The sequence below is a fragment of the Octopus bimaculoides genome, chromosome 2, assembly GCF_046866305.1.
Source record: "Octopus bimaculoides isolate indiv1 chromosome 2, ASM4686630v1, whole genome shotgun sequence".
Taxonomy (NCBI): domain Eukaryota; kingdom Metazoa; phylum Mollusca; class Cephalopoda; order Octopoda; family Octopodidae; genus Octopus; species Octopus bimaculoides.
In genome coordinates this window covers 70,155,718-70,179,626 of record NC_142929.1, presented here as the reverse complement: position 1 = coordinate 70,179,626, position 23,909 = coordinate 70,155,718, and the positions used below count along the sequence as shown (strand labels likewise).

At 36.6% G+C, this 23,909-nt stretch overlaps 1 protein-coding gene across 3 annotated transcripts in view; it reads left to right on the top strand.

Moving 5' to 3' along the window:
- Positions 1-23,909, top strand: part of LOC106871801 (galactose-1-phosphate uridylyltransferase) — a 76,990-nt gene that overhangs the window by 37,805 nt on the left and 15,276 nt on the right. For all 3 annotated transcript variants that reach the window (XM_089346961.1, XM_052978201.2, XM_052978202.2), the window contains 4 exons: positions 1,358-1,536; positions 4,409-4,465; positions 11,360-11,482; positions 16,577-16,709. In XM_089346961.1, the coding sequence (XP_089203087.1) occupies positions 1,358-1,536; positions 4,409-4,465; positions 11,360-11,482; positions 16,577-16,709 (492 nt within the window). The remainder of the gene's footprint in view (positions 1-1,357; positions 1,537-4,408; positions 4,466-11,359; positions 11,483-16,576; positions 16,710-23,909) is intronic.

Below are 23,909 nucleotides of genomic sequence, written 5' to 3'. Positions count from 1 at the left end.
TGTGAGTGAACTTGATAGAGGAAACAGTGTGGAAGCCTTCTTGTCCCCTTTTTATCCCCTTTCCCTCACACATTCTGTCCATACTTATGTCTTATAATGTTGGACAGCTCTAGAAACCCTACTTATATGACTCACCCTATTGCCTTTTCAACTCTATCCTTTTTTTCTTAACCTTGTTACTAATTTCTTCTTTCTCTCCTGTTCTCTGCTATACTTCCCCATTCTCCCTTTTTACCATTCTCTCATCCCACTGCCTAGGATCCTCATCCACTCTCTAGTCTGTTATCCATCAGTTAATGGAGCCACTTTAAGACCTTAGCCTTGCAGGTTGTGAGGCAGTCATCACTTGTGCTGGTGCCATGAGAAAACTTCAAGTACACTCTAACATGGTTGACATTATGAGAGGCATCCACCTATAGGAATCATGTCAAAGAAGACATTGGTGCATGATGAAGTCGCTGTCAAATTGTGAAACCCATGGAAGCATGACATTAATAATGATAATTCTATCTGGTATTGTAAAGACTCATTACCAATAAAAATGTAAAAGTTGATATCTTGCTTGGACATCATTTTCCAAGTAGAGACCAGAAGTTGGCTTAATGATTTAACATAAACCTTTTTTTTAGAATCCATGAGGAGAGCAATTATTGTATTTACTTTGGAACATCACCATTTTTTCCCATTGTAAAGGATCAGTGCATTGAATATATCTTCAAATTTATTTTTAGTGTTTATTTTAGCAACCTTAGTGTGATTTGAACTTACACAGTTGTGTAACAAATTATGTCGCCTTTCTGGACTTGTGCCCGTGACATGTGTAAGGATTTTTGAGCGAGATCGTTGCCAGTGCCCCTGGACTGGCTCTTGTGCGGGTGGCACATAAAATACACCATTTTGAGCGTGGCCGTTGCCAGTACTGCCTGACTGGCCTTCGTGCGGGTGACACGTAAAAGCACCCACTACACTCTCTGAGTGGTTGGCGTTAGGAAGGGCATCCAGCTGTAAAAACTCTGCCAAATCAGATTGGAGCCTAGTGTAGCCATCTGGTTTCACCAGTCCTCTGTCAAATCGTTCAACCCATGCTAGCATGGAAAACGGACGTTAAACGATGATGATGATGATGAAAGCATCTAATTCAGCCCACTGCTATTTTAGCAATCATAGTTGTCATGTGAGAAATTATTTGTTTTTTCAAGTCACTGATAGATGTTTTCATATAAATGTATCTTTATGAACCACATCGGTTTTATTTCTTATTATTTATATATTTCTTTAATTTATTTCTTTTGTTTCATTAAATTTTTCATTGCTGAAGTCCATTTAATCCCTTTATTCCTTTTCATCTGTATTTCAGAAACTAGTGATGACCCATTGCTTCAAATGAAAGCAGCAAAAGGTACATGTAAAGTAATGTGTTTTCACCCTTGGTCAGACCTGACTCTCCCATTGTTTGAACATGATGAAATTGTCGCTGTCATTGAAGAATGGGTTCGATTGATGATTGAACTGGGACAGAAATTTGAATGGGTACAAGTTAGTAGTCTTTTCTCTATTACTTTGTGTATTTAAATATTAAATGTATGAGATTATCATGCTGGACAAAGTTCAATCATCATACTACTGTAGCCATTGTGGGTATGGCCCAATATGTCTTCACTACCATCTTGTCTCTCCCCTCTCTCTTTCCCGACTGGGGTAGCCATGTATCTCTTATAGCAAGACACCTATTTCTCTCTCTCTTTATCATACTTTTGTTTCTCATCATTTAGCACAAAGTCACCTCCCTCAGTACTACTCCCCACTCTTCACTTGAAGATGTCTTGTTTTGCGATTTACTTACTGATCTTGTTCATGTCATTGCTTTGTAAAAAGCACCCAGTACACTTTGTATGATGGTTGGCATTAGGAAGAGCATCCAGTCATAGAAACCATGTCAAAACACAGAACTCAATGCAGTCCAACTCACACCAGCATAAGGAAACAGATTTTAAATGGTGATATGATGATGATGATGACTACTGTAGTATAAAATTTCACTGTTGTCTAAGGAGTATGAAGTTAACAATTGTAAAAGTATGAACATAATTGTTCAAAAATACTTGCAAATAAGAAGTGGAAATTGGATTTCTTCTTTCAGTTTGAACTGGAAAATTATCTGAGGAAATGAACCATTTTTATGAAACTAGTTTCCTGTTCCTTTCTGCTTCATCAACTCATATCTACACACTGATTGACTTGTGTGACACATGTCTAGGGGGTCAGTCCTCCTCCAAGTTCTATATACTTTAACTTAAGATGATTTTCTGCTATATGACTCATAACTAGGTCTCTTAACAGGTTCTACCACCCTAGGATAGAGTGGACCTTGGAGTAGTGGTGACTAAGGGCTAACTTCTAACTTTCCAAAATGCCTGACATTCTGAGCTGGAGCCTCACCATTGCTTTGCTCAGGGCCAGACATGGCACACAAAGGAAGAGAGAGAGCTTAAAAAGTTTTGTTACTGATTTAAAAAACAATTTTATCTATTTTTCCATGCTTTTGCTGGTAGGGGAATTGATTAAAAAAAGTATTGACATTTGCAATTTAATGGAGCAATTTTCTTTTTTATAATTTTATTTATTTATTTTTCTTTACAACTGGATGTCATTGTATATCACTAACTATTCCACCACAAAGCAGGAGTACCTATTGTCAGCTAGATAGACTGAATCCAACAGAACACTATGTCTTGCTACAGGATTAAAAATAATGACTATAACAAAGTTTTGAACTCATAATCACATGGCCTGGGATTTAGTTTCAGCTGACCTTATAGTTCAAAGTTCAAACTATCTACTGAAATAACCATTATTTTGTACACAATGGCTATTGTAATATAAAGTTTGACCACTGGCACTTTCAGTTGTTCCATGGGTAAGAAGTTAACACATGGTTTCCAATTGTTAAAGTATGAAAGCAATTATAAGCAGATGACCAGGCATGTAGTACTTTGACATTGAGGCTATAGTAGACAAATGTCTACTATAGCCTCAGGCCAACCAAAGCCTTGTGAATGGATTTGGTTGACGGAAACTGAAAGAAGCCTGTTGTATATATATATATATTAGAAAAAATAATAATCAGGTACTCAGATGTCTGGATGGTTGTATATTTATAGATTTTTATTCATATGTCACATGTTTTATAAATTAGCGCTTTCACCTAGTCTTGCAGGTTTATCAAATTTTGAGAGAAACCTTGAGAGAATGATTCTTTTTATAGTATTATTAAATGTGTAGGGGTGGAAAGAGATATATATAGGATAGTAAGAGAAGGTGAGGAATAGAGGGAAAAGTGAGCGAGAGAGAGAGTGTGTGTCTGTGTGTGTGTTTTTGTGTGTGTGAGTGTTTTTGTGTTGGTGTGTGTGTGTGTGCCTGTGTATCTGAAAGGAGTGTCGGTGGGAAAGAGAAGGAAAGAAGAAAATTGTGTTTACAGCTGTGTATATATACATACACACATATATATACATATATAAATATCTATATACACATATATATATACATATATAAATATCTATCTATCTATCTCTCTCTCTCTCTCTCTCTCTCTATATATATATATATATATATATATATGTACATATATATATATATATATATGTACATATATATATATACACACATATACACATATACATACATGCATGCATACATACATGCATGCATACATGCATACATACATACATATATTCATACATACACACACACACACACACACACACACACACACACACACACATACATACATAGTGAAACTATTAAAAGTGAAACAATATAAAAATGAAACTATTATGTCTCATTACAATAGAGATGTTATTTCACTTTTGACACGTAATACTGAAATGGTCTAAGAGTTTGCTCTGGGCTCGCATTAGGCAAGAAGTTGAAAATTTTTTTGGACCCATGACACTCCATGGACCCTAAGTAATGCATGTGTAAAATTTGAATGCACAAATTTGGCTTACAACTGTTTCCAGTAGTCATTATAGGTATGTTGCTGATAGGTTTACTTAATTAGTCTGTGGATCAATTGAGAAAAATTGAATAACCAGAAACGGCTCTGCCAAAAATAGCATTAATTTTTTTAGGTCTTTCAATTTTTCTCAACTGATCAATTGGCTAATTGAGTAAACCTATCAATAACGTACCTATAATAACTACTGGAAACAGTTGTAAGCTAAATTTGTTCTAATAAAGTAAAAATATGTAATGACCATTAGTTATACCTTGTTTTATATATATATATATGTATACACCCACATTTATATGAAGGCATACATTTACATACATGCATACATATATACATACACTCACATATACACACAAATTAATAAAAAGTGTATATTATTTTATATTTCTTTTCTAGATATTTGAAAACAAAGGTAGCATGATGGGTTGTTCCAATCCACATCCTCATTGCCAGGTATTTTCACTTTCTTCTCTATTTGAAAACTCAACTATTTGAAGATTATTTGAGATTTTTAGGATGCATTTTGCTAGGCAGACTGTTATTTAACCCTTTTGTTACCATATTCCTGTTGAAATACTGTCTTTTTTACAATTAATTTTGAAAGTAATGAAGAATTTGGTAAAATAACTTTGTCATTATTAAGCTGGTGTTTGGAACATAAATGAACATGAAATTTTGATGGGAAGTTTTTATTTAGAGCACTTTAAAACTGGAAGTTTGTATCATAGAACCAGGACCAATCTCAGGCAGGTTGGTATAAAAAAAAAGTTGTCTCCAAATCAGTATTTTGTAATTCCCCATAATCCTTGTGAAGTAAATGTAATATATTTAATTGTGCATTATGTCTGTGTTCTATTCTATATATTTTATTAGTATTGCTAATATCTAGTGAAAAGAATGTCCAGTAAGTTCAACTGATTATTAGGAATATATTTAATCCTTTTGTTTCCATATTTTTGTTGAAATATGATGCCTTTGTTCCAATTGATTTTGAAAATAATGAAGAGTTTAGTAAGATAACTTTGTCATTATTAAGCTGGTGTTTGGAACATAAATTATCATGAAATATTGATGTAAGGTTTTAATATAGATGATTTTAAACTGGAAGTCTGTATCATAGAACCAAGAGCAGTCTCAGGTGGATTGAAAAGTATAATCTGATGAATTGAATGACTTTACTCTTTGAAGCCCTGAGTATGTTTAGTTGGTACAATTTCATTTGACTATATCCATGGAAGACACAAAAGTGGACAGCCACATGGTTTTTGTGTTTACAGCTCCCTAATTGGTAAAAACTTTGTTATTTTCAGCTGTGAGCACAAAACATGTGGCTTCCCACTTTTGCATCTTTCAGCGGTGTAGTCAAATGAAATTGTGCCAGCTAAAGCATGCTTGCAGTTCAAAGGGTTAAAGTATAAAATAATTAAGAAGCTCACTTTGCAACCACATAATTTTGTGTTCTGTCCCACTGCTATCAGAGAATTCTAAATGCTGGAGGGTTAAGTGGTTTCTTGGTATTGGCTCTGAGATAAAGCTTCATTCGGGCTGACTTTGTCTTTCATTATTCTGGCACTTTTAAATTAAATGCCACTATCCTGCAGGTGATCTCTCTTCTACTCAGTCTGTTAGTCACATTATTCTGTATGTTCAGAGACAATGTAGAACAATGACAAACCCATTTGTTTTGCAGAGTACAAAGGCAATGGTACTAGTGCTGGTAAATGCACCCAAAACACTCTGTAAAATGGTTAATAAATGAGTAGAGACAATGTAAGATTGAATACAAAGCAACCCTATCTAGTACTGAGGTTATGGTAAAATGTTCTCAGTACATTCTGTAAAGTGGCTGGTGATAGAAAGGGTGTTAAGGTGTAGAAACCTTGCTAAACTTCATAACATTTGAATATTTGAACATGTTGCCTCTCTCCCACTACAGGTTTTCACCGAGCCCCAAAAGTACCACCCCTATAGAAGTATTGTCCAGGCTAGACTGTTCCCACCCACTACCCTACTGGTTCCTTGACCCATCTTGAAGAACAATAACTTTGAAAATGAACTAGTTTAGACTTTGACCCCTTCAACTTACACCAATGTGAAAAATGGACTTGAAATGATAGTAAAAAAAACTTAAGCTATATTTTGGTGCATTCAATTTGAGTATTTAGTCTACTATATGTGTGTGTGTGTATAAGTATATATATATTTACAGAGAGCTAAAATACAATAATAGCAACAACACCAAGACAGCAATGCTGTCAAAGCATTGTATTGTATGCAATAGATTCCTTATTAAATTAATGTGTCTGACCCATGTCACATGGAAAATGGATATATGATGATGGTGAGGATGATGATGTACAGGGTGGGGCAGAGAGGACAGACATTTTTGAAATGGCTATTACTCAGCACCAGGAGGAGGGACATGTGTTCAGCAGGTACCGTTCGGTCCATGGTGTCTTAGCGTTTTTCTTCTTTTCAGGTGAAGCCATGGTGCTGTGGATGATAGAGCACCACGGTTTGCCTACAACAGTTATGTGAAGAATAACAAGTCTGTTACAGCAGTTTAGTGTGAGTTTCAGCGCCACTTCAACATCCACTGAAATCAGGCTGTTCCCACCAGTAACACAATCTTACGTTGGGTGAATGCACTTTGTACACGAGGTGCACTAATGGATAGGAGATTGATGGGGGTACTACAAACAGTATGGACCCCGGAAAATGTAGAATCCGTCAGACAAGCTTTGATATGGAGTCTGAATCACTCTGCTCAGAGGCATTCCACTGAACTTGGCATCGGTAATCGATTGGTAAGGCATATTTTGCATGAAAACCTGCATTTCCTCTCATACAAATTAGTCACTGGGCAACAGTTGAAACCATGGGACTGTGCACAGCGGCTTAACTTTGCATGTCAAATGGAAGCAATTTTTGAGGCAAATGACAACCTCATTTTGTTAATGAGTAATGAAGCTCACTTTCATCTTAATGGCATGGTGAACCAACAGAACTGTCATTATTGGGCTCTTGAAAATCCGAAAGATCTGAATGAAAGACTACTGCACAGTCCAAAAGTGACGATTTGGTGAGCTGTTGGAAAAACTGCCATTGTCAATCCTTACTTTTTTGAAGACAATAATGGAAATGCTGTTACTGTGAACTCCAAGCGTTACATTGAGATGATAAACAATTTCTTTGTGGCTGAATTATTATGAAAACTTATGCCTGTCTAACATGTGTGGTTTCAGCAGGATGGGGCGATGGCCTACACAGCCAGAGCATCAATGGACATTCTTCACCCTCTCTTCGGTGACCGCCTCATTTCCAGGTTTGCTGACATTCCTTGGCCCCCTTGGTCCAATGATTTGTCCATGTGTGATTATTTCTTGTGGAGAAACCTCAAGGCACGTATGTATGTGCATAAGCCCCATAAGGAAGCTATTTGCATGGAAGTCACCGAAATCAACAGAGCAATGCTAGAGAAAGTGGAGGCCAATTTCCAAGAATGCCTTCAGAAATGCATCAATGAAAATGGACACCACATGATGGATGTTGTTTTCCACACTTGATTTTGACAAATGCTAATTCAATATGAACACATTGATCTCAGTAAAGTTTGTGGCTAAAATTAATGATTTTGTGAATTTTTCAAAAACGATGATGATGCCCACCCTCTCTGCCTCACCCTGCAGCAGCAGCAGCAGAAGTACATAGCATAAAATGGCAATGGAATTGCATAAGCTATTTACATATGCTTAACTTTCATTGTGTTTTTTGTTAAAGCTCAGAGCTACTGTTGGTTATACCACATTAAAATTTCATTAAGGTAATATAGTATTCATGCTTGTGTTTCCTTTTTCCTTAACCTTTCATAAACAGCCAACATCCACATGCTGCCAAGGCATATCATGCCAAGCTTGCTCTACTCCCATAAACAGAGACCTTGACAACAACATCCTTCATTGAAGACATGAACGTTCTAATCTATTTTAAGATGCAATTAATACATTAAGGAAATAGTGTTGCATTATAATCTTGTTGAGAATAAACAATACATAGCTAAAATAAACTTACTTGGCTATTGAGAGCCTGTAATAGGATAATCATATTTATGTTTTATATAAATAACTAATAAAACAAGATTTAATCAATAGTTTTAGGTCTCCTGAATGATTGAAGCAGATTTTTTACTATAACATTCAGTGAGAACAAAGAAATGTATTCCATCATCGTCGTCGTCGTTGTCGTTGTTGTCGTCATTGTTGTTGTCGTCATTGTTGTCGTTGTCGTCGTCGTCGTCGTCATCGCTGCCGCTGCCGTCGTCATCATTTTAAACCCATTTTATGTCCACTTTTCCATGCTGGCATGGCCTGGACAGAGTTTATTGAGGCAGATTTTCTACAGCTACATGCCCTTCCTATTGCCAACCCCAATCTATTTCTAAGCAAGGTAATATTTCCTCATGTCTAGACATGTTCTCGCCAAATTTTAGAAAAAAAAATGACTGCTTGTATGACAGTAGCGCTCATTTACAACTACCACGCTATGTCAAGACAAGGAGACACAAATATACACACACTCAAATGCATATATGCATAGGTATCATCATCATCATTTAATGTCCACTTTTCAATGCTTGCATGACTTAGAATTTGTTGAGGTATATTTTCTACAGTCAGATGGCCTTTCTGTTCCCTACCCTCACCTGTTTCCATGAAAAGTAATGCTTTGCATGCCTAGACAGGTTTTTCACAGAAGATTCTGTGTGTGTGTGTGGGTGGTTTGTTTGGGTGATATTGATGATGTTGGTGTGTTTAAAATGAAAATTCATTCTAGTGTAATAGCCTTGAGGTTAGATTAAAGTTTGTTTTGTATGATATACATAAATTGATCCCACTACAGTAAATCACTTTGCTTCTCTTTCATGCTGTTTCATTAATGATTATGAGGTTATTGATCATAGTAATGATTACACTGGGCAACAAAAAAAATATTATTGTCTCTACCCAAACAAATGGTGCTGTACTAAACTAAATCGAGTACGCTGATTCCAAATCTGAACGCAGAATTGTTGTAACATGTCAGGATTTTGAGTTATGTGCATAATTATATATTAATACTATATTAGTATCAGGAATAGTTAAGTTCAAGATAAATAATTATTATAATAGTAAATTAGTACTTTATATAGTATATTTATGTTCAAGGCAAATAGTATTATAATATAATGGTACATAGTATATTCATGTTAAAGGAATACTCACTTTATTTTTGATATGCTCGGTTCAGAAATGTTTAAGACACTTGCTTTTGCCCTTATGTGTTGCGCTGGTCTCCTGTTGTAGGAACCAGCAGTAGTCACCCATCACATGTAGACTGAACTGGACTTGATACCTTGTTTCCCTCTCAGATATGTCCTGGTGGAACCTCTCACCATGCTTATCACTAACGGCACCAAGATTTGTTGGGAAAAAAAAATTGAAATGAGAATGCATGAAGTGCATTTTAAGGGACATTCAGTATCCCATTCTTTCATACACTGTTGTTTATTAAATCAGCATAGTTTCCAGCTCTATGATTTCCAAGAAAGTTCTGTACAACTAACACAAATGAATCCCATACCATCAGCTCAACTGGATTCAGTTTACCTCTGAATTTGCTATCAGACATCAATTCTCTGATCTTGGGTACAATGAAAATGCCTGCTTTCAGTATTGCATCACTTTTCTCTGCACCAAATTTTACTTTTAGGTACTAGAAACCACAACCATTGTATGTCAGTGCTTTTATGAAGTTTTTCATGAAGCCAAGTTTGATGTGAAGGAAGATCTTTTGTAGGTCTACCAGTGGCATATGCTGCACATTGTACCAACCAACTATGCACTCATCTCTTTTAGGTCAGTCTTTTACAGTGTAATGTTTGCTGTTCCAAACACACAAGAAGCACATATTTTTGGTATATCCCAGCTGCAGTCCTAGGAGGAGGGAAATCACCTTTAGATCACTACAAATATTCCTCTTATGAACTGAGTAATTAACTCTTTTCAGAATAAGTTCTATTGATTCATAAATTTCTTCCATATTGACATGACCCACAGGAATGGAAGGATTTTCATTACTATTATGCAACAATACAGCTTTGAGGCTAACCTTACTCGAGTCTATAAACAATCTCCATTTGTTAGCTACATGCTCATGTCCTAGTTTTGCATGAGTGCATTAATGTCAGTACAGAAACAAGCATTATTCTCTTGCTTGAAAAAGACAGATAAGCCTTCATGACGAGAATGGAAAATGAAAACTTTCGTACTTTGCTTCCATTGCTGTAGTCTGGATCCCAAAACTTCTGCCTTCTCCTTTGACAATGCTAGGTCTCTTAGTAAATCATTCAAATCTTGATTAAACAAGCCAGGGTCATTTTCCATAGAATCAACTACATACTCTTTGGTGATAGGATAATCAGAGGGTTCATTGTGTGATGTGTCAGAGTCTTCAAGTGAACTGGTACAAGGTTCTCGAACTCATATGGGACCAGTTTTAGAGCCGACTTACAATCTGCATACACAATTTTTGCTTTTGTTTTCTTTGAGAAACCACCAATATTAGTCATGCAAAAGTAACAATCAGAGACATGATTGGTTGGCTCATACCTTACCACTGGTACAGCAAAAGGTATTCCCTTTCAATTTCCATTCAGCCACTGTGTAAGCCCTGAGTAACACATGGTGCAGCATATATGAGGTGCCTACCTCTTGTCTTGGTCCTCAACTATACACCTGAAATAATATTTATAGGCAGGTTTTAATTTGGTGGCAATGTTCTTCCGCTGTCACATGGACATAACAAAAGTTGTCTGGGTGATTCACACAGCCTCTCCTATTCATCATCTAACACAACGAACACAGAACAGTAATCATGCAGAGTGAGAGATACACATACCACACGTGACGGCAGCGCAAACAACACTGAGAGTTACCAAGAACAAACTGATGTATTTGGCAATTGCACACAATACGTCAGTGCCATCTATTGCTAAACTAAATAATGAAATTTCTCTTTGAATTAAGACCACTTTCATTTTAACAAATTTTATAATAGGGCCTATATCTAGCTGGAAGTATAGTTATAATCTTGCACAGGTGCATTACTCAAAGTCTTGATGTGCTGGAACAATTCTGTGTGCGGATTTGGAATCAACGTTCTCGATTTAATCTAAAACACATGCTTTTACCCCAGTAGCAAAATCTTTGTTGCTCAGTGTTATTAGATCAATGATTTATTTGTTTTTCTTTTCTTTTTTGCTTTATTGATTATTGAAATATTGTTTGATATATTATTATTCATTCACAGGTTTGGGCAAGTTCCTTCATTCCAAATGAACCAGCTGTTAAAGATAATACTCAGAGGAAATATTTCAATAAACATGGATCACCCATGCTGGTAGATTATGTCAAACGGGAACTTGATGCCAAGGTAAACATAGGGTTAAGTTAATCAGTGAAAATGTATTGGTGTTTACAAAATCATGAATATGAATAATTGTCATCAATATAATCATTCATATTGCTATTAATTACCGTTATCATCATAAACTACCTGACATACTACTTACTGCCCACGCTACAAAATACTTCATGACAGAGTCATACAACAAGATCTCCCTTCCTCTCTAATGCCTCTCTATCAATGAAGATTTCACAACGTTCATGTTCTGCTCTACTACTTCTCTTATTCCTATCTCTTTGGTACCCTTTCCACCCCTCTTCCTCCTTTTCTCTCATTGTCCCCTCCCCCATTCCCATAGCTTCTCAGCCTCCTCAAAACTTCAACATCCCTTTTCAGCATTTCTCCTCTAACTTACCTGCATTCTCACACACTTCATTTCTCTCAGTGACTCCCCCAGGATTCTTCTCCACCTTATTCTATCACTTTCTTCCTGTCCCCTTTCCCTCATAGTTGTTCTGTTCCTTATAAGATTGGATAACCCTCGGACCCCTGCTCTTACACAACACACCCTATCACCTTTTCAACTCTATCCCTACCTTTTTCTCAACCTTCTTACTAATTCTTTCCCTCTCTCCTGTTCCCTACCATACTCTCCCATCCTCCCCTCTTACTTACCATTATCTCATCCTTCTACTCTAGATCATTGTCCACTCTCTCTTTCACTCTCCCTCAATTATAAGGGCTGCTTTAGAACGTTAACCTTGTAAGTTACAAAGTGATCATCATTAGTAGTTGTGCTATGAAAAAGGCACCCTGTATACTCTGGTGTTAGGAAGGGCATCCAACAGAAGAAACCAAGCTGAAGAAGACATTGGTACAGAATGCAGTCCTTTGATTTGTCAGACCTTATCAAACCAGCCAACCCATGCCAACATGGAACCTAGATATTAAATGATGAGGATGGTGATAATGATGCTGGTCTGGTAAATACAACTCTTCAATTAGTGCAGTCCTCTGCTGCAGTCATAACTTATTAACAACTGCCACATAATATTACACTTTTGCAATATATCATGCAATCTATCTTTTGTATTGCTGGTTATAGATATCACAATTTTTGGTGGAATATAGGTGTTGTGGGAAATTAGTAATAATGGTACACCCCTCCCACATGACAAATGGAGTAACCTAGTCACTATAAGTAAAGAAAAGTGCGTGAAGTACTGGAGTACGTAGTAGGCAGTCAGAGATAGTCGTGTCTTTACTGGTTTTACTAAGTATACTGTATAACAAAGTGGGCAATATAACAATCCAACATTTTAAGGATTATAACAGTGACAACAAGGAATTAATAAACTCGACAAAGATTTAAACAACTCATGAGGAATTAATAAACTCAACAAGGATTTAAACAACTCATGAGAAACTAATAAACCCGACTAGGAATTAACAACTCACAAAGAGCTAACAAACTCACAAAGTTTGTGAATTTTATGAAAAGAAAAATTGTAAAGATTATGGAAAATTTCTGGGTTCAGTCCCACTCATGGCACCTTGGGCAAGTGTCTTTTACTATAGCCTCAGGCAAACCAAAGCCTTGTGAGTGGATTTGGTAGACAGAAATTGAAAGAAGCCTGTCATATATATGCGTGTGTGTGTGTTTGTGTATCTGTGTTTGTTCCCCCAACATTGCTTGACAACTGATAGTGGTGTGTTTACGTCTCTGTAACTTACCGGTTTGGCAAAAAAGACGAATAGAGTAAGTACTAGGCTTACAAAGAATAAGTCCTGGGGTCAATTTGCTTGACTAAAGGCAGTGCTCCAGCATGGCTGCAGTCAAATGACTGAAACACATAAAGGAATAGATTTAATGTGTAAAGTTTTCAGTGATAAAAGCTCATTGTTCAACACACGTTGGAAGTGTTTGAACATACAGAAAAGCAACATGGACTACATCACATATGCTGGTAGAGTAAACAGGGAATGCCAGAAGTTGCTAGATGAATTAATGCCAGATATGTTCAGATGCCTGATTTTTACACAAGGACTTACTGCTGTAAAGGACGCAGAAGTTAAAACTAGAATTCTTGCAAATCTGGAACAAAACCAGAATGTAACCTTACTGCAAGTGTCAAAAGAATGTGAAAGGCTAGTCAAATTAAGATGTGATACAGAGGAAATCAAATGAAAAGATTGTTTCCAAGTAAAACAAGTGCAAAATAGTCAGAATAGAGATGAAGTGTTTTCTAGAAAACACGACAAAAATCAAGAAATAAACCCATGTTTTGCATGTGGTGGGATACACCTGAGGAAAAATTGTCCATCTAAGAAAGTGGAGTGCTTTCATTGTGGTAATATTGGAGATATAAAGATGCACTGTAGAATGAAGGTGATAAAATGTCAGAACAAAGGAAGAAGAATAAATAGTATGTCATTGGAAGAAATTGGCAATATAACCATGAGAAAATTCATGAAGATGAAAATCAGAAATACATGTGTTAAAATGCAATTGGACACTAGTAGTGATATCAGCATTATAAATGAAAAAACATGGAAATATGTCAGTAAGCCAAAATTAATTAAATCTAACAAGGTAGTACATGGTGTTATGAGAAAAAGACTATATTATAAATGCACGATAAATAAGTATAATATAATACAAAGTATGTATGTGTGTATATATATCTTTAAGTTTTGTCATCTTAATCTATATAATAATGTTGAATTTGGAAAATTGATTTTTTAGTGGATTAATTCAGAATTAAAATACTTCATTATATTCGTCGTCGTCGTCATCGTCGTTTAACATCCACTTTCCATGCTAGCATGGGTTGGATGATTTGACTGAGGACTGGTGAAACCAGATGGCTACACCAGGCTCCAATCTGATTTGGCAGAGTTTCTATAGCTGGATGCCCTTCCTAACACCAACCACTCAGAGAGTGTAGTGGGTGCTTTTACGTGTCACCTGCATGAAGGCCAGTCAGGCGGTACTGGCAACAGCCACGCTCAAGATGGTGTATTTTATGTGCCACCTGCACAAGAGCCAGTCCAGGGGCACTGGCAACGATCTCGCTTGAAAATCCTACGAAGGCCAGTCAGGCGGTACTAGCAACGGCCATGCTCAAAATGGTGTATTTTATGTACCACCCGCACAAGAGCCAGTCCAGGGGCACTGGCAACGATCTCTCTCGAAAATCCTATGAAGGCCAGTCAGGCGGTACTGGCAACGGCCACGTTTAAAATGGTGTATTTTATGTGCCACCCGCACAAGAGCCAGTCCAGGGGCACTGGCAACGATCTCACTCAAAAGTCCTTAGACATGCCGCGGGCACAAGTGCCAGAAAGGCGTCGCTGGGCACAGGTGCCATCACAATTTCGCTCTCGCTTGCCCCAATAAGTCTTCGCAAGCTGAGTTTCGTGTCCAATGAAGGAGATAATGTTGGCATGGGTGCCAGTCGTCGAATTTAACTCGATTTCGATTTCACTTGCCTCAACAGGTCTTCGCAAGTGGAGTTTAGTGTCCAATTTAACTCGATTTCGATATATTAGTAATTAATATTAGTTACATATTACAAATAAGATGTCTTCATTATACTAAATAATTATTTGTATAAATACATTCATTTAATTTATTAATTAATTAGTGGTGATGATGATGATGATGATTATGATAATAATAATAAATGACTAGTTTTATTTGACTTACTAACTAAATTTAATAACCACAATAATAATTATTATAGTATTGTATAGTTTATAACTTGTATTCTTATTACAACAATATTATTTTGTTACTTTTGAAAGAATTGATAAAATTTGGATATATACTATTTATAGTCCTTAATATAAAAAAATAATAATATTAATTATATTTATCAAGGATTGGTACTCAATCCTTGTTTTTGTTTATATTATTTAATTTTTATTTACTGAGTTCTCTCTTCCATAATATATGAATAATAATCCTTATTTAATTAGCTTCAAATTTGGTTACTTCTAAAAAATTAGTAATATTTTGATATCCATTATTATAGCCTCACTCGATATCTATGGGGTAATTTAGGTTTTAGTGATTGTAACTCTAATTTTATCTTTATATTTATTATGGAATTCTCCCTATGATAAATTAAGTAAAGAAAGAACATTTTTGTTAGGTTTTTCTCTTCATATTTATAACAAAATTATAAACTAAATAAATAAAGAACACTTTTTATTAGTTACTTTAAATAATCTTTTTCATATCAATAACTTTAAATAAATAGAACTTCTACAGCCAGATTCCCTTCCTGTCATCAGTCCTCGCTTGTTTTGAAGTAAGGTAATTTTTTTCCATGGCCAGACATGTTTTCACAGAAGACTGGCAACAAAGAACATCACTTGTATGATGGTGACACTTGTTTATATCTATAATGTGATGTGAAGCGTAGGTGTACACAAACACATACAAACACACATAAATTATATACATACCAGTCCTTTCTAACATAGGGATAGTCAATTACATCAACCCCAGTGCTCAACTGGTACTTATTTTATTGACCTCAAAAGGATGAAAGGCAAAGTTGACCTCAGTGGAATTTGAATGCAGAACATAAAGACAGATGAAATTCCACTGTGCATTTTGTGTCTGGTATGCTAATGATTCTGCCAGCTCACCGCCTTAATTATATGTGTGTGTGTGCGCATGCGCAGGCATGTGGAGAGGTCTTATAGGTGCTGGTGTCATATAAAAAGCAGCTCTGCCAGTGCTATGTAGAAAAGCACCAATTGAGGCCATGTATAAAGCACCCATGCCTTTGCCATGTGTAAAGTACCCATGTTGGTGTCACATCTAAAGCACCTGTGCTGTGATGATGAGGGAAAATGTAATGCAAAACCGTTTGCTTGATTGTGTGTTTACATCGTTCGAGAAGACTAGATTGTGATGTCACTATTGGGAGAGTAATGAATGTTTGACATCTGTGTAGATTGTTTGTAGATGACATATATAGAAGGTTAACGAGGAGAGAATATGGTCATATCTATATTAGTGTGTGTAATGAAAATGATTATTTTGTAATGCTTTCATAGTATTCATTTATCTATTTTATCTGTTTTTTTTTTGTTTTTTTTTCATAGCTGAGAGTTGTACTGTGCAATGACCACTGGGTTTGGCTTGTCCCTTTTTGGGCTGTGTGGCCTTATGAAACGATGCTTTTACCTCGGAGACATGTATTACATCTCCAAGATCTTTCTAAAGATGAGAAAAATAGTAAATATTTCAACGCTTCTACCTTTGCTCTTTGAGTGTTAATTAACATATTAACCATTCTTAATTAATATTGCTTATTATCATCTCACTATCTGGCATTTACACTCTCTTTTATCAACTAACATTATCTATCTATACTGCTACCCACTTCTTCCTCTCCCCTCTTGTGCAGGTCATTCATTATCGATATCCCTCACACTTTCTTACTGACTATTTGTGTGATTATCCATCACTAGCTCTCTCTCCCACTATATTCTGCAACTACCATCTCTCATTACACCCTGCCATTATTGCTCCTTTTCCATTATCCCTTATAGCACTATCTCTCACATTTCACCCTTCTTCTACACTGTTATCCCATATTTCTATGTCCCTGCCACCAGACACTCCTTTCTTCTTTCCACTTTATTTTTTTCTGCAACAGTTACACTCCCTTCTGTCCACCATTGACCACATTGCTTGAAATGAGACATGTGCAGTGGTGAAGACTCCTTTTGTCTTGCAGAGTACAAGACAACCTTACTAATGCTGGTGCCATAATAAAATAATACACCAAGTACATTCTGGAAAGTGATTGAAGAAATGAACACAACATAGAGTTGAGAAACCTTATTAGTTTTGTTCTGTTGAAGTTATGGCAGCCTCTCTAGTGTTCGTACTATAATAATATACACCCAGTACATCCTATAAAGTGATTAATGTCAGGAAAGGCAGCCACCCATAGAAACCATTCCAAAATTAAACACATGAGTAAGAAGTGTTTCCTTGAAGAATTGAATTGGACTGCAATGACACAGTGCAGGCATGGCCATGAGCATGAACATGGTAGTGTGATTAAGTAGTTTGCTTGGCATTCATATAGTTTGGGGATCTCTGAACAGCATCTTGGGCAAGTGTCTCCTACTGTTGCCTTGGGCTGTGATCAAAGCTTTGTAGGTGGTTTTGGCTCTCAATTATGGGTTGTTCAATATGATGAACAAGAGATAATAGGAAGATGTGCAAGTAGAATATGTACAATGGCTGAGAAAAGTTGGGGTGGGTGAGGGTATAGAATAGGTGATGTGGGTGGTATGTACATTATCTTACTGTTTTAATGAACATTTTGCTGAGATTGCACAGATGCAAAATTTTCTGTAGTGCCATATATTACCAGTTGACATGGTCCTCATTTATTTCTAGCCTTTGCAAGTCCTCCACACTCAAAACCTTATTACCATGCAGCAATGTTCTTCACACACAAGCATCATACAATCTACTCTGGACTTTGAGAGAGAAGGCCTTTGTTGCTATCAGGAATAATAGTACTCTGAACTTTCTCCTTCCCATTCTTATTCTAGCTACCACACTTTCAGAACAACAGCAGCTTTCACTGCTAATTAGGTCACTCAGGTAACAAAAGCTATTTACTTCTTGGGATATTTGAGGGGAATCTATTTTCCAAGTGCTCTTAGTGCTTATTGTCTTTTTTGCACCCAGTGCATATGAAACCTAACTTCCCTGTTAGCCTGCATGTGATCTGACTACACTTCTTGGGTATCCATTACTTACACTAAGGACACCTCAATAGAATTTCTACTGGTTTCTTTTCTGTAAACAGAATACATCCTGCTCCTTGATGCTCCTATCTTCCTTTCTGCTTGCTAAAATTTTTGTTTTTGCTAAGCGTGCTGCAAGATTCTTTGATTTCAGGTTTTGCTTCCATCTCTGACATTCCTGCTTCAGTTCTTCTACAGATTCTACTACAAGAGCTAAGTCATCAGCATACAGAAGTTCCCAAAGGCAACCAGTCTTAAGTTCTTCTGTTATGGCTTAGATAAACAAGAATAGGGCTGAGAACTGAGCCTTGACAGACCTCTACCTACACACTAAATAGCATTGCTGACTCTCACCTTGGTCACTGCTACCTTGTACACAGCTTGTACAGTCCTCATAAGCCATTCATCTAGCCCTAGTTTCCTTAGCAACCACTGATATCACAGAGTAAAGGACTCTGTCAAAGGATTCTATCCAGATCATTCACTGTTAGATATATGTACTCACTCCTGTTATGTACATCTCTGGTATTGTTTCACTACGAATATGGCATCAGTTGTATCTCTTCCTAAGACAAAGCCAAACTGCATCTAATTCAAACTAATCTTGTCCCATGTGGTTGGCTCTTGGTGAAGGAGAGAGTTTAATACTGCTGTTCTCTTTTGAGTTTCTTGCTATAATGTAAGTTCATCTAGGATTTTGGACTGCAACATGGTCAAGGTGTTTCTTGAAATCATCTACCCTCAACTCTGTATAGATCTTTCAGGTTTTTTTTAGCAAGATATTAAAAAGATGTGAGCCTTTGAATCCCAAGGTATTGTAGTAACTGATCCTTACTGTAGATAGTTAATGGGACCTTTAATTTTTAGCGTCTGCTTTGCTTTCTCCTTTATAGACAGCACATATTATGCCCTCCTTTAATTTTCACCACTTGCAAGGAAGCTTTGAAAGAGGATTTGCTGTAATCTTGCTAGGGTCCTTTTACATTTTTTTTATGAGGATTGCTGGTAATCCATCAGTCCCAGAGGCTGAGTTTAAGCTCGTTTCATCAATGGGCATTCCCATTTTGATGTAATTGATAATTATCATCCCTTAATGTAGAGAAGTGGTGCTGAAGAACTCATCAGGCATAGTGGTCAGATATGTTTCTGTCAGTGCTATGCATATTGCTTGATTACTTGTAACTAGGTCTCTCAGGTATGGGGTTTTATATTATGGTGGAATATTATGAGGCTCTTGGCATTCAGCAGGAACACTGTGTAGTGTATGGGATAACAGTAGTGGCTACTGCTGATATTATTTGGAGTTTTCCTGTAAGCAACTGGTGTTTAATGATGATACAAAGCTCCATCTTTGGAATGTAGATAACAAAAACAATGTCACGTTTTAAATTTAAGAAAAGTTTTACATATTTTTACTGTTCCATTTACAGATTATATTTGTAATATGCATGTTAGCTGGTTGATTTTTCTGAAAAGTCCTAGCCTTTCCAAATTATCACTTAGGCATTTATACACAAAATCAAATGCACCTATTATTATTGCTATAAATGTGAATTTGTAATCTGTTTATAGAAGCTGATCTCTGTGACAATACATACTTTTCTTTTGTGACTCAAAGATTGAGATCCAGCCTGTTATGTTTGCACTTATGTATGGATATGTGCGTACATATGTACCTGTGCATATATATTTTTAGGTTATTCTATTTTTCCTGCTTTTCTTTATTCATTTTTTGTTAGTGGGTGGTAGTTTAAAAAAAAATTTGTGAACTGCTGCTCTGTAAATTGGACTGTTTATGTTTATATTTTCCATTGTGGTGCTCCAGCAAATTTATCAAGCATAGCTGAAATACATAAAAGAATAATAGTATGTCAAATTTTATAAAAGTGAACATTCTGAGTCATAGAGCATAGTATTTGACTACTACGAAACAGAATTAACACATGACTGTTGATGTAGACGCCTAATGGTTAAAAGTTTTTTATGGTAATGTCTACATAGATTTGACTTTTCTAAAAGTGGTAATGATGGTCTCTCCTGTCATTGATAACAGAATAAGGTTCTTACTGAATAACCTGCATTGATGATTTCTTTATAGTGATCAAATTAGCTTGCTCACTTCATCAAATTGATATTGCCTCTGTAAAAAGTTAGATAGTCGTAATAGAGACTTTAGTCTCTCTCTATCACCTTTTAACAGCATTATATATGAAGAGACATTAGAACAATTAACAACATAATAAAAAGGTTTTATTTATGATGATGCTTGGTTTCACAATTCCTGTCATTCAGCTTAGCAGCCTCTGATTAAGTTGTAGTTTGGTATTGGAAGGTTAAGGGCTTCCTTGATGCCTGCCAGAGGAGCAATTAGCTATCATATCGATAGCATCGTGGTGAAGAGTGCTTCGTGGAGGAGCGAGGTGTTGTCACGTCGAAGGTCTCTCACTCAACTCGCTAACAAAGTGAAACTCTCTCTTTAAGTACCAGTTTTACTACGCATGCGCAACTCGAGGGGCTTCTGGTGGTGAAGTCCCCTGCGCATGCGCAGAATAGTACTTCCTCAATGGCAGCTATAATTTCGTGCCACTACACCTCTATTGGTGCACGGTGTGCCACAAGTGAGATGTCTAAGTGATTGCAGAGCAGCATGAAATGAAGTCTTTTGCTCAAGAACATAATGCATTGCTTGGGTATGATAATTTAAACCATGACTTCACGATTGTGAGTGCAATACCATAACCACTAGGCCAAAAGCCCTCACTAAAAGTTGTAATACTGAATCCAAATATATATCGTATCTTAATAGTGAGGCTATGAAAGTCAAGAAACATCAATTATGGATCTAGAAACTTCATTGTTTCAAACAGTGAAAAACATATACAGAAGCACAAAACTCTTTAATAAAAGCTAAAACTGAAACATAATTTGTTTTTAAAAACCATATATCATCATCATCATCATCATTTAATGTCCTTTTTTCCATGCTGATATGGGTTGGATGGTTCAAGTTAAAAAGTGAGGCAGTGGGCCGTACCATGTTCTAATGTCTGCTTTAGCATGGTTTCTGCCACAGGATGCCTTTCCTAATGTCAACCACTTCACACAGTGTACCAGGTCCTTTTTATGTGGAACTAGCACTGGTGAGATTTCTAAGTACTCATAAGATAAGACCCCCTTCAACTGAGTTGTGTACAGAATTGAGGGATAACAAACTAAGATAGAAGGACAGGAGCAGGTGTCTTGCTGAAGAGATGAATACATGGCTTGCCTGTCTGGGGAAAGAGAGAGAGAGAAAGAGAGAGAGAGAGAGAGAGAGAGAGAGAAAGAGAGAGAGAGAGAGAGAGAGAGAGATGTGAGGTTAAAGTATATTGTGAATAGGAGAGAGGAGCAGAAAAGGTGGATGTGTTGGTATATACTCTAAAGTGAGAATAGTGTGACAAATGATTAGAGATAGGGAATGAATTAGATGCAGAGAATATCAGTTCAGTGGAGGGTAAGTGAAGGATGGAAATAGGGTAGCACAGAAGATTGATGAAAGAATAGGTGTTAGAAGATGAGTTGTGGGGTAAGACTTGACAGAACCTCTGTCCTACTGACATGGACAGGTCTTAACCACAGCATATTACCATTCATCTTGGTCCTCCATCGTCTCCTCCAAAAGGTTTTCAACATCTTGAGGTCAGTCTTCACCTATTTGTCCCATATCATCCTGGATTTCCCTCTTCCACAGGCTCACTCCTTGTTTAGTGATTGGCAATTTTTATACAGCTTTCTTTGTCCATCTGCATTATATAACCATACCAGCATTATCTTTTCTCTTGCACACTACATCTGATGTCTCTTATACCCAATTTGTTTTTCTCTCAGCACATGTACTTTGTTGTACATACACATGGATGTTGCATATCATTTCTTTCTAGTCTTTGCATATCATTTCTCTGCACTCACAGCCCAAGTTTCACTACTATGTAGCATTGCTGTTTGTACACAGGCATTGTACAATCTGTCTTTCTCTTTGAGAGAGAAGCTTTTTATTACCAACAGAGATAATAGTTGTTTGAACTTTCTCTAGTCAGTTCTTATTATAGCAACAATACTTTCAGAGCATCCTCCTTCACTGCTAAGTAATTCACCTAACTAACAGAAACTATCTACTACTTCTAGAGAGCTTCCTGGGCATTCCAAAACTTATTTCCTGTGCACCCTTATTTATTGCCCCTGCATATCTGCTACAAACAAATTTTATTTTTTGTGTTAACTTTCCTGTGATTTCATTGCACCTCTTATGTGTCCATAGTTTGCACTGAGTATACTGTATTGAATTTCTACCTACACCTTTTCTGCATTTAGAACAGGGTCATTTACTCAAAGGGGTTAGTGTCCTTTCCTGTTTTTCTGTTAACTAGTACTTTGGTCTTTGCTAAATTAACTTTAAAACACTTTGATTCCAGGTTTTGCTTTCAGACTTGGGATCTCATTTCTAATGTTTCTATAGTTTCAACTATAAGAACAAGGTCACCAGCAGAGAAGAGTTCCCATGGGTAGCCAGTCTCAAATTCATTTTTTATGACCTGAAGGTCTACATTAAATAGGATGGACTAGGGGTTTTCCCAGTCTTCATATTCTTAATTGCTTTATCTATAACACTGCTGTCAACAAGAATGGCTCTTGAGTTCACTTTAGAAAGTTTCTCTTTTTCCCATTCATTCTTGACATTTACTACTTTTTCGTAATAGCGTTTTTATACCTCTTTCTTTTCAGAATTACTATGTGCAAGCATGCCATTATCATTCCACACACACTTCTCCCCTACAACATCTTGATTTTCTCTGATACACTGTCTGGTTGCAATCACTTGCAAATGTTTTTTCATAAATTTACACCAATATATCAAGTCACTCTTCACTCTTCCAAGGTTCACATCCTCAGGACTGCCATGTTAAATGATAGGGGCACATAGATGTATGCTGTGTACAAGAGGCAAGATGGAGAGCATCCTCTACTAGACTCCTCATGTCTTTAATCCTCACAATGTAGAACATTGATAAACCTCTTTTCTGCTTTTTTCCTTGTTAGATAGACCTATTTTCTAGCTTCTCTTCTGGCTATTCAGTTAAGTTCTCTGCTGCCTCCATTCTTCCAAACTTACCAAGCCCTCCTCTTCACTTTTATGGCTCGGTCTGCTTCCCTGTTTCAGCACCATGTCATGCTTGATCTGGTTGGAATTTTGCACCAGCCACAGATTTGGTCTGTAGCCCTCAGTAGGTTGTCTTGTAAGAACTTCCAATTGTCCTCTATATTATGTCTGTATCTCCTCCTTTATGTCAAATGCTTTAACCATTACATCTCTAAATCTCTAACAGTTTAAAGGATTCTTAAACTTCCATATCTTCCTTTTCAGATTGGTTTGTGTCTCTGATATCTTCTAGGTCTAAGTTTGAAATCACTAACTACTAACCTATGTTGGGTAGTACAATTTTTCACCAGGAGGTGACTTTGCATTCACAAGTATCTTCCTGTACTAATTTCTGGTGAGAATGTAGTCAATATAGTTTGTGTTTCCACCAGGTTCATAAGTGGTCAAGTGGCTGGTAGGTTTTCTGAAGTTAGAGTTGTAGATCAAAATGTCATTAGCATCAGTGAATTCTAATAGTTTTGTTGCCTC